The 12,056-nt window shown below is 37.3% G+C and overlaps 1 protein-coding gene across 2 annotated transcripts; it reads right to left on the bottom strand.

The window, feature by feature from the left end:
* Positions 1–67: 67 nt before the first annotated feature.
* spopla (speckle type BTB/POZ protein like a) lies at positions 68–11,068 on the bottom strand. 2 transcript variants are annotated; one of them, XM_085384446.1, is made up of 12 exons: positions 10,671–11,068; positions 9,624–9,705; positions 7,316–7,433; positions 6,301–6,422; positions 5,783–5,934; positions 5,553–5,680; positions 4,379–4,556; positions 3,724–3,779; positions 3,484–3,606; positions 2,289–2,431; positions 2,133–2,186; positions 68–1,595 (listed from the first exon to the last, which is right to left on the bottom strand). In XM_085384446.1, the coding sequence occupies exons 3-12, from the start codon at positions 7,391–7,393 to the stop codon at positions 1,451–1,453; spliced, it is 1,179 nt and encodes a 392-aa protein (XP_085240572.1). In that variant the 5' UTR covers positions 7,394–7,433; positions 9,624–9,705; positions 10,671–11,068; the 3' UTR covers positions 68–1,450. The 2 variants fall into 2 exon arrangements, with proteins under 2 accessions (XP_085240572.1, XP_085240571.1); XM_085384445.1 differs by having other exon boundaries at positions 10,878–11,068.
* Positions 11,069–12,056: the final 988 nt, after the last annotated feature.

The raw sequence follows: 12,056 nt of genomic DNA, 5'->3' as shown, positions 1-12,056 counted from the left end.
TTCTCCAGTTAAAAACATATTAAAAAAAAACAAACAAACAAAAAAAAAAAAACCCTAGGCCACTTCAGACTGCTGGAAAATGTTTTAATGGGTTAATGCAGGCATTCTTGCAGACAACAACTTCATCTTTTTGTTTTTTTTTTTTTTGCTTCCAACATTTCAACATCTCAACATGACGCTGAATGATGAGTAATATCATGTAAAAATGATGCTACTCGTAATTTACAAAATCCTCTGAAGTGTCTGTCACGCCACAACATACAAGACGGACCGAATAAAAAAATGACAACCCCTCATTCAAACACAGAACAACATTGCCAGTAGAAGTGATGCTCAGCATCCTACAGATATCCAAGCATGTTAGAGGAAGATTTTGCACATACTCAATTAATTTTATTCTGCACAAATATGTCAGATAATTGCAGAAAAAAAATGGTTAAAACAAAATTGGTACTTGGACACTTTCTTTTGACAATAACATGACCATGCATTAGTCTCTCCACTTTTAGTTAACCACAATATATTGAGAATATATAATATTTGCATGTTGGCAATACTAAAGAAACAAATTCTCAAAATTGAATCTATAACAGTTCACAGACGTATGATCTGGAAAAAGTCATTCAAATGGGAGACTGAGTAAATATGTCCATATACTTCCAATGTTTTAATATATTAGGGCCAAAGTACAGACACTTTTGTCTTACATGTTTCACAAGGATCGACACTGTCTTCATAATGGCAGATCACTATTTCCCCCCACAAATACGCAATAGGACACACTTTCTTGTACATTGGTCTTTTGAAGATGGTTCAACTGTCATTTACATAGAAATGGTGCCATCAATATGGGGCATACACATCTTTTAAAAAGTGTAAAGAACTGACCTTGCACTGAAAGTGTTCATGCTTTTTAATGTCTAGTCACAAAACGGGCTAAACATTACAAATATATAATATTTCCCATTTAGTTAAACCTTTGTTACGTTCCTATAGAACTCCATATCAAAATGACTATTCATGGGAACTAGTGCAACCTGGAGGAGGCCTGGTCTTTGTGACAAGGCAGGCACAGAGTAAAATAGACAAAGTACTCCAGAGCAGCTCCAGAGCAATGGCAGATATATTAAGGCCATTTTGAAAATTACAGGAAAAATAAAACTGTAGCAGAGAGCTTGACTTGCTACCCAGTCTGAACAGAATTCAGTTCGGGCAGCAAAGCAAGCAAGCAACACCGAGTGAACCAATTTTTTTTTTCCTCCCCCCAGTCAATTGATGTCAGTCTTCCACGTGCCAGCCTCCCCCACATCCCTGGCCAGAAAGCCCCACTCTTCTTTATTCAAGTGTGTTCAGTTTTGGTGGAAATAAAGAGTGGCATCCTTGCTAGTCCTTCTTTTTTGTAAACCCATGCTTCACACCTCCAGTAAAGTCCTGGGACACAGTCGGGCAGTCAAGACTGTTTTAGGCGCTTCCTGGGAAGACCGAAGGGTGGGCACTGTGCTGAAGCCAGGGCACGAAAGGCTTCGGCTACCAAGTGAGGATGGGACTGGATCATTGACTTCCAGCCTGCAGTCTCCATTATATCTGTAGCATGACTGTAAGCACATGCAAAAATGAAGTCAGATACTCAGACATGATAATCTGCACATTAAAAACCAATAAACATAAATGAGATTGTAATGACAAAGCAAATAAGTGGGATTTGATTTGTGAGTTGTATGCTAAACTTGAAAAAGGGCCATTAGTGCTTTCCGCACACATGCATAAACTAAAATTAATAGAGCGGTGGAATGCGTCGCGCTGTGAATACAACAGAGAGAAATAAGCTTAATATTTCAAGGTGTCCTGTAACACTGCACTACATCATCTGGAAGAGAAGTAAGAAAAAAAAAAATCTTCCCACGGCAACCACCTGCATTCTTTTTAAAATTCTACAAATATTCCATTTCCAGGGTTTATCCAGGAATGAGTATATTAATAACTTGGATACAAAGATATGGAGCTTCAAACTGAAAAGGCAAATAGCACTCTGTCTACCTGGGCTAAAACAATGAATTCTAATGCATCTGGTTGGGGAAAGAGATAAGAGTGTGGTATTAATCTTGTGTCACATATATCAGCTAATTACATACTTGCTATTCCAGTTCTTTCCATCTTTACAGCCCAGCTGTCTCAGGACACTGCACCTATGGCAAGGAGATAAAAAGGTAAGCATTCAGGGCTGGTAAACAGAAATGGCAGCAGGAATTTATCACTGGAGTTTTTTTTTTCTTTTTTGCGATACTTGCCTGTTGATAAAATCTATGGCTTGTGCTTTGAGCTGCTCGGCACTGTGCAAGTCAGCCAGGATGAGGGTGTCGGCCACATTCTCCACTGAAAGGCTGTTGCACAAGGCCTCTTCACACATAACCTTTAAACGCTCAAGAGCATACTGGGGTGGAGGTGATGGAACGAGGGGGGGAAACACAGAGAGCAGCGATTATAGTCTACACGTTAAATAAATGCCGGTGACTTACGGTTTTATCACAGTTAGTGCAAATGCACATTAAGGCTACGGATGCAATCATTTACTGGAATGGATGACTCAGCAATCCTAATAGAAATGGAGAAAAAATGACGAGGATCCAAAATGCTGAAGCAGAAGGCTCTCTAATAAGCATTTTAAAGAAAACTAAAAGCACTACCTTGCAGTTCTATGCCTCTGTCGACCAGTAGAGTTGCAGTTTACATCCAGTTTAAACTTATGAGTTATGTAAGGGAGAATGAAGAAATTTGTGTTGTGTTTACAGTACAAGTGTGCAAAAACTCTATGTCCTCATACTTGGAGATGCTTTACCATTAGAGGTGATTACAATAAAGGAACCATTAAACATGTTGAGAACGGATGTTTACGGGAATGACAGAAAGCTCACTCAGTACAGTTTTGATTCTTCTAACAGTTTATCCTTTTCCAGCTACACAATAACAGCCCTAGACGAAAATATTAGACAAATCAGTCTCAACACAGAAGAGAAACCACATCACCATATCAGCAACCTTAGTTAAATCAGCCCTTTAAAGTTTGAAAAGCTGCCTACAAGTATGTGTTTGGAAGCACACACTGTGGATGAGCACATCCCCCCCAATAAATACATAAATAAATAAAGGTAAAAAATACAGACTACGACGGCTAACAGCTACATAATTACAGAACTGACCGCATTAGCCCTTAAGCCTCATTGACTTACATATAGTGTTGCATATTCCATTCACTGAACAGCTGGAGGCTTCAAACGCTCACAAGGTACACTACTGTCCATGACAATACTGCATACAATTACCATTTCAGCTTTACAGTTTCACTCTTTAAGTTACTAGTGAGTTAGTAACTGAATACAATACAAAGCAAGACCATAAGACTATAAGGTTAATTTTCTACTTTTACAAGAGAAACTGGGAGTAGATGTCTGGTCAAATAAAAGCATAATCTCACTGGGCACTTACTTTATCTGCAGCTGCCAGCAAATTGTCTGCCATTTTCTCCAAATTTGGCGCTTTGCCTGTATAGATGAAGCCCATCATTTCCTTAAAGACATCAGGATCCACATCACTGATGTCAACACGGTTCTGCAAATTTAGACGGCTTTCTTTAGTGCACAGAACCTAGTATGTATATATACACAAAAGCAATAACAGTACTGAAAGGATTTGCTGAGGATGTGACAATTAAAGTTTTACTCCTACCTTTTTACTCTCCTCCATTTCATGTTCAAACATAGCATTAAAAACTGGTGACCTCGCTGCAAAAAAAAAAAAAAAAAAAAAAAAAGCATAAAAATATATATTAAAAAAATATACACTTTTGACATTTACCAATGACTCGTCAACAATATTGAGCACATTAGCAAAGCAAATAAAAATGTCTTAATTCATCCAGGCATATAAGCATCAATGTCACATAAGGAAACAGCACATAAATTACTAAGATCTTAGAAGACAGATGTAAAAAGTCCACAAATATCTATACTATTAAAATAAAATGCTGCAAAATTTATATTGCTGCCACTTTGTTAGCACTTCCTCTTTGAGCACTGAGGCTTCCACCATGTCTAATGAAGATGAACTAGGGAGCAGAGCCAGCCTCTCAATCTCCTGAATCTTACAGTCATCTGGGTCAAGCAGGGCCAAGCAGGGGTAGTGGTGTGGATTAGCACCCACTGCAGAAGTAGGCCGCTACAAATCAAGCCATGAACACAGACTGCTCGTAGTCTTTCGAGGTACTTATAGCTCTCCACAGAAGCTGTTCAGAGGCGGCACAGATGTGTCTGTCTTGGCCCATTTTGAGGGCTTTTCTCTGAGTTGTTACAAACTTAAGTTGTGGAGGCCAGGGAGGTCTTACCTGCAAGGATGGATTTGTGGGCTTTGAACTCCTGCCCTCCCACATAGAGGCTGCAGTCTGTGAAGCGTGAACACTCCCACAGGTTCCCGAGGTCATCAGACAGCTGACACTCTGGTACCTTCAGCATGTTCATGTTAGACTGGCCTGAAATGTTAACAGAATCCTGGACAACACTAACCTGTATAGCAGAGAGAAAAAAAAACAAAAAACAAACAAACTAAAGCTGTTGTATCAAGTCAAAACATGCTAACAAATCCAGCAGCAAATATGTAGCAAACATTTAGCAGCCAATATGTGTTTGATTTCTTTCTTTTTAGTGTGTATTATCCAGACTAGGGAACCTACAATTAGGATGGCAAAATGCTTGAAAACATACAACCACTTAAATCCAAAATTAATTAACTTTGCTGACATCCCTAATTGATGGGAAGAGACAGTTTGTCTTTAATTTGAATGCAATTTATTTATCAAAGTGGCAATTTCTCTGAAACTGTTTAATCCTTCTGGAAACGCCGGCTGGCAAATTGTAATCCTAGCAATACTAACTCAATTGCACGTACATGAAAATTCACTGCCACCTCACTTAACTTGTCCCTTGAAAGAAGATTTCAGTAGATGTTCATTCTTCTTGACACACCAAATTCAATTATTTCAGAAAACAAGATCCAACACAAATGATGTGTGATGGGGGAAGCATTTCTTTTGCCAACAGTTCAATGTCATTTGAAGCAAATCCTAACAATAAGTTGCACCACAGCATGCACTCAGGTGTAATGTGGTCATGTCAAGAGCTCTAATCCATTAAAAGGTCGCAACATGGGTGTAATTAAGTTCATATAAGAGTGGTCTAATGTTGAAGACTTCATTTAAAATTTAACATAACAAATGAATACTTTATAAAGCCATATATAACACAACAACTGGTACAAAAAAAAAAAAAAAAAAAAAAAAAAAAAAAAAAAGAGAAGACAACCAGGTTCTTTCCACTAGCCAAATGTTAGTGGAAAGAACCCAATATGAATTTAATCGCTTACAATTTTTACAATCGATAGAACTTTTGACTGCAATCGAGTAGAGAAATTGTGGTTCATGTCATTTGTAATGTTGCTAAATATAATGACCAAAAAAGACAAAATGGTAGCACTTTAATTTGAAGAATAAAAGGAAAGATTACCTCACAGAACAGGGTGAGCTTGTCATCTGGTAAAAGTCCATTGGCTTCATCAAGGAGGAAATCTCTCCGTATAAATTTTTTGAAGCCCCAGTCTTTGCCTTGGACAAATCTATATGCTCTTTGGCTTTCTGCAACCAAGAGGAAAAAAAAACAAAATTGCAGTCTTGTTATAGCTTTTACAAGTAGGGAATGAAAAGGAACCCAAAAAACACTCAAAATCCTGCACTCACCCATTGCTTTTGTCTCCTCTCGTTTAGCATTCAACAAAGAAAATTTGAACTTTGCTCTGACTTCACTTTTTGGACAGCTAACAAGAAGTAAATACAATGACAAATAATCTTTGCTTTCATCATCAAGTCCCTTTGGATTGACTCGCAGACACCTGCCAAGCGAACAGATAACACTGCACGTCAGTTATCATACAAACTTAAAACAGTACTGCGACGCGCCCTTAGGCGCAATTTTCATGTTTCTGAGCAGCTGTGTGTAATTATCACCTATGTGCAGAGTTCACATACTGAAAACAAATATACTTTTTATTGACATGCTGGTTTGTTCTAGAAAATTCTAGGAACTCAATCAGGCAAAAAATTTGATATAAATAGTAAAAAGCTAAACCATGTTTACATTTCCAAAACTCTAAAAGCTATTCAACACATCAGTGATTTTCATGGCCACAGAAACTAAAGGGAAGAAGAAAAAACAACAAACATCTAGCAGCAGTAAAAGGTTTATCTTGAGTACTAACCATTTCATTTTGTCATTAGGGCCAGAAGAGAAAGTTGAGCTCTTCAACACTTCTCCCATTTCCTCTCTGCAAAAGCTAAAGTTGTTTATGGTCCACATGTAGGAAAACTTCACAACTTTGACCTTGAACAAGAATAAGACACATACAGACCCATCAGACCCCTAATGTGAAACTTAACATACTCCCACAGTAAATTCTGATCACTTGGAAAGTGTCACTATGGGGAGAGAGAAAAAAAAATCCCAAAAGATGTAAAATTGTAACATTAATGAAGACCAAATTCAATTTAGCTGCTGTTGTATGGTGTAATCTTTTGTATGCTGGATTACTGTTGATATTTAACAGCTGTGCCACCCCCGACCTCAGTAATAATATTCTTAGGAGAATAAAATACAGGAAAATATGATTTTAAAACTAACATTAAAAAAAAAATCTGCATTTAAAGTGGCAACCAAGAAGCTTTCATTTTTCTAATGCCTGTAGGGTCACTGCCTATTTATAATGAGATAACCTGATAATGATTTACTCTGCAATTTGCTTATTAAAGTACCAAAATATTTATATGCATATGTTTATAATATTAGAAATACTGTGTCTCTGACAACATACTTGGGAGTAAAACGCTGTATTAAGTTACCCCAAATGTAAAATAAGCCGTTCTTACTGCTACAGCTTCACACTGTGTGCAAGAGATGAATTGACTTTTATTATCAAATGCAAAAAGTGGGTGTAGCCAGTTAGATGAGGAGCTGCAGGTGTCAGGTTACAGCCCTGCTATTCAGACTCAGCTATGTGCAGCATTTAGGAAGGGGGGGGGGGGGGGGAGTCAATATTTTTCTTTATTGCCCCCAGAATTTGGTGACCTGTAGTATTATATTTACCTTTATTTTTCATTACTACCAGTAATTACATGTGTATGAGATTGCCACTTTAAATACAATTATATAAAAAATAAAAATAGTTCTATCATTAATAGGTGCAGAAAAGAACAAAAAGAGTACTGTTGTGACCATACCTGTGTGTAACACCAGCTCTCTGCCACAGGTCCACTTGACATCTCCCCAGGAGGAGGAGGAGTGGGAACCCGTGACATCGCTGGCTCTGTGGTACCACTCACTTGCGTCCTTAAAGCACTAACATTACAAGAAAACAATAAACAACGAGTATTTCTCGAGAATTAAACAGCATAAAGTTTAGCTTTCATGAATCAGCCTGGAAACACATTTGAAACATGAGTAAACAAAATGAAAATGAAACCATCCTCATGTACAGTTAACTGTATTCTCTGTACTTTTCCTTTATGTAAAAAGTACCATAACTTGACAGCCAGTCGCCAGTCACCCTAAAAGCACATCTCCAAAGTTTGAGTAAAGCTATAGTCAGCGTGATTTATTACAAATATGATTACAGCAAGAAAAAAAAGAAAAGCTTCAATGAAAACAGCCAATATTACATAACTAAATAAATCAAAAGGTTATCTTTCAGCAGTTGTGGCTGGCAAAAAAAGGGTCAAAACAATGTTGGCTGTTCAGAACAGGAATTGAAGCAGGATTTATAGTTCGTCCGAACTGTATGTCTAATGTTTGGACACCTACAAGACATGCCTCTCCACAAATTTCTGAAAAAAATAAAATAAAATTTAAAAAAAAAATCAAGTGCTCCATACTATTTTTATAACAATGGCAAGATACAAATGCCATTTTTATTTCACTTATTCAGTGCATGTTTATGACAGCAATATACCAAAACCTACATATAACTGCTCATATTTATCAGAGCTGGATCACACAGTTTTATTTTTATTTTTCTCCTAACGTAAGATCATTTAAGTTCATATTTTCTTGCAGTAAGTTCAAAAGTCTCTAAAGCCCTGTGATCCTTATCACACTTTCTTGGAGTAAATTTCTATTAAAAATGATGAAACTGGTCATGTTTTTAGACAATTGGCAAACATCCCTAGCATTAATCATCTTTTGTACCTCCCTCCTACCATGTGCTACATAAAAAAATTAAGTAAAATTTCTTTAATTTCCAATATTTAATTTGAGCCCAAAAGTGTTCCAATTCTGAGACAATATCCAGTGTCAAAGGGCAAGCTGATGTCGCCATTTCCATGTTTTACAATACATTATACTAATAATGTAAACTTAATCTTAAATGCATAAATGTTTTACCTAAAAATGTTCTTGTACTCCTCTGTGTGTGTTATGACTTTGCTTAACCATAGCACACGATCATACATTATGTAGTTTTATCACCTAAAGAAAACATTTCGTTAAATAAAAACCAGCGGTCAGTGAATTTGCTGTAGACACAGTATGACTGAAACTGTTTTGGATTATTGTAGACTCCGATGAGACTTCTTTCTATGTCTCTATAAAAATATATCGTGATATGATTGCTATATCAATGCTATACATTTACACTCCCTACTCTGTTACTTTGGTACCTAAAAAAATGGAGCTACTTCCACAATTTCCAAATAAGAACAGAACTTTTAAAAATTTCCAAGAACACTGTTCCTGCTACAGGTGGAAATAGCAAACATATTTTACCTTCTGAGATAAAAAAAAAAAAACAAACCACACTGCAAGTACAACCAGGCTAAGAAGGACGAGACAGCAGGCGCTGACGATTTCCGACTCAAAAGAAAACAAATGACTCCACCAAGCATCACAGGAAGACTTTCTGCTTGCGCTCCATATGACAGCAAGGGCAAACGGTGGATGGAAATCACTGACGCGCTTACATGGTGGAACCATGTAATAAAGAAATAAATAAAAGCTGGACCCAAGATGCAACATCCTAGGTGGAAGATTTTCTCCTTTATTCTGTACAGTATTGTACAGCTATGAGTTTATGTCACTGTAGTTATTGTTAAAATTTTCAGGAAAAACACTACCGAACAACTTGTTTGCTTACAGCTAAATCATACTGTCACTACTATTGCACTATAAACGCTGCATTGTTTTAAATTAGGAAGTATGTCATCAGTGACAGTAGCTCACTGGAAAAGCAGAATGGAAAATGCTCATCATTTACTTGCACTTATAAATGCTGCTGCCTGCAAGCATCATTTAAACATCTTTCAGTATTTTTTTACCTTCTCTGTAATGTCAGAATTATCGCTATGGCAAATTTCCTAGAAATATTGTGATATAATTTGCAAGCTATAGCGCTCACTCATGCTAATGTGTATGTGCGGTTTCCAGTATAAAGCCTTGTATCAGTGCTTTGAGTAGTCAAACTGAATCTACACAATCAAGTCTGCACACATCTGAGCCTAGTGCCCTAAAGAGCAAGAACCAACTCCTTATAATCACCTCTTGAATGGTTGAAATGTACACAGATGGATGTTTTTAGGTTATCACTGGATCCTTCATGACCTTATCCTGATGTTACATACTAGAAAAAAAAAGGAAACAAATATTAGGCCTTGAATATAGAGCTGTTCAACCTATCTAGTAGTAACTGCAGAGCCCCCATGCTACAGAAGCATCTAGAAATGAAGAAAATGCTCATAACAAACCCGTCACATTTATCCCCCCCAAAAAGTCAAATTGAACCACAGGAAAGTGATTGCTTAAATAAATAAATAAAAATCAGTCGTGAATGCCACGTTATTAAAAACTGAGTGCAGCACTCACGACAACATACTGGTTATCCGGATGAGTAATTTAGGTTTGTAGTATTTTGCTAAACGTTAACGATAATTTAGGACAATTTATCGCTCGCCACATCCTTTAGGTGGCTGCTCGGCTGATAGGTCTGTGTGTTAAACTTAAGATTCACCTGCAACTTTCTTTGGCCAACACATTAGCTGGAGTTGTGCTACCTCGCCTGTAACACAACACAGATGATGCTATGCGGACTAACATTCAACTAGCTGGATTGCATTAGCTAAAAGTTACACCGCAGGAGTTGTATTGAGCCTCACAACTTACATTACCCAATACGGTTTTCCAGATGTAAACAAGTGTGACTAACAGTAAGTTAGTATGAAAAACATTAAAAAAATAAATAGCAAATAAAGCAACAGCTCAATGTTAGCTAAAGTATCAATACAAATTTCCAGACCATCATTTACGCCGCTTCACCATATGTCGTCATTTAACAACAAACTTGCTCAAATAAGAACAGTAATAAAAGGGGAAGCATCATATTTTAGATATTTATCGATTTTATGTTCAATATGTATGTAGCTAACCTTTTCATTAGCAAGCTTAACTTCACTTTAGCAGACCGCAAATACGGCGAATAGTCATCAGCTAGCACACAACATGTTAGCAATAAATCTGTTCGCATGTTTCCCAGCACACTTAGATCAGTTGTATTACTTCTCATCTGCGACACAAAATAACTAAAGATACCTCAAGTTGATTCCGTGCCGTGTTGTTTAGACCCCGCATTAGCCGGCGTGAAACAAAAGGGCCTTCGCTGAGACAGGATGCTACCTAACGAAGCGCTTTGGTTCAGCCTGCTGGTGGGAAAACAACATCGGCTAACTAGCGGCTAGCTAGCTAATCTCTACACTGGCTGCTGGCAAAAAAGTTTAAAAAGACGTGGTGACTGCGTACCTCTCAATTTCATACTCCCACATATATCGAATAACGCATAAAGCTTTGTATTACACCTGCTCCTTTCACGGTCCGTCACTTTGAACTCTTTTTCATTCAGTCTCTTTACAAGGTTTCTTTGTCTAATTTATATCTCTGCTAGCTTACATTTGTCTAGCTGGCTGGGGTAGCTTGAATGGCTAGAAAATATAGCTACTGCGCAGGCGCGAAATTTGGATAATGTCCACAGACTGATCATGTCTTCCTCCATCTCAACTATAATAATACTAATAATAATACTACTACTACTGCTAATAATAATAATAATAATAATAATGTTCCCCTTTCAGCTAAACTTTGATCTTAAAAACTGAAAATAGCAGTGGTTACTCTGGAGACTAGATAGACCTATTGATTAGGCTATTCAGGCAATAGGATTACAAACATACACAAATACACACACACATAAGTGTGAATCTTTGCCATTTTGAGACACTGGATAGTATAGTACCTCATCAGCATCCACGTGGACTTATAATACTTATTTTAGATCAAGTAACTTGTAAGTTCCATGTTTGTAATTGGGTTCTTGAGACCTGGATTACAAGTGTGTGTGCCTGTAAAACCCTATTAGCCAGCAAGTGTTGTTTAATTTTTTTTTTTACATATGAATCAATTGACTTGACTTGGTAACTTTGGGAAAGGATTGTGCACTCATATATTTATACATTTACCTACAGGTTCTCACATCTTTTTAGGGTTATTTCATTTTTGCTGGTGAGAATATACACATTGCCTTACAACAAAATTAAGTACATTGCAGTACAAATAAATGAGTAGTTTAAACTTAAACACCCCCCCCTCTCTCTCTCTCTTTTCCCCTTTAAAAGCACCTCTGTGACTCTGTGTTGGAAAGTTTCTTCTTAGCTTTAGATCTCATGAGATCCAGTCTGAAGAAGCTAAGAAGAAACTTAGCTGATATTTTAACTTGCATTGATAACGCCAGCTCTTAATGAGATTGCTATCACTATTCAATCAGCACTGTAGTGGTCCTTCCCAGGTGGTAATGGTCCTGACCAAGAGCAATACAAGAAGTATGGCCCTGCAAGTAATATGGTTTCTCTTATACCCCCAAGCTACTATTCTAATGATGTGTCAGCTAAAGTTCAGCAGCATAATGCTCAGCCAGCAGTGTTGGGA

Source organism: Rhamphochromis longiceps, linkage group LG16 (assembly GCF_057381845.1).
Source record: "Rhamphochromis longiceps isolate RC_006_pf linkage group LG16, R_longiceps_female_GT1.1, whole genome shotgun sequence".
Lineage (NCBI taxonomy): Eukaryota > Metazoa > Chordata > Actinopteri > Cichliformes > Cichlidae > Rhamphochromis > Rhamphochromis longiceps.
Note: the sequence above shows the minus strand (reverse complement) of the source record. Positions and strands in the feature narration are given on the sequence as shown.

What these genes read in the sequence shown, in the direction of transcription:
- spopla (XM_085384446.1), bottom strand. Translation starts at nt 7,393, where the DNA reads ATGTCACGGGTTCCCACTCCTCCTCCTCCTGGGGAGATGTCAAGTGGA. An exon ending in AGCTCACCCTGTTCTGTGAG is followed by an intron (nt 4,557 to 5,552) that starts GTAATCTTTCCT and finishes TCTGCTATACAG; the next exon opens with GTTAGTGTTGTCCAGGATTC. An exon ending in GCCATAGATTTTATCAACAG is followed by an intron (nt 2,187 to 2,288) that starts GCAAGTATCGCA and finishes TCCTTGCCATAG; the next exon opens with GTGCAGTGTCCTGAGACAGC.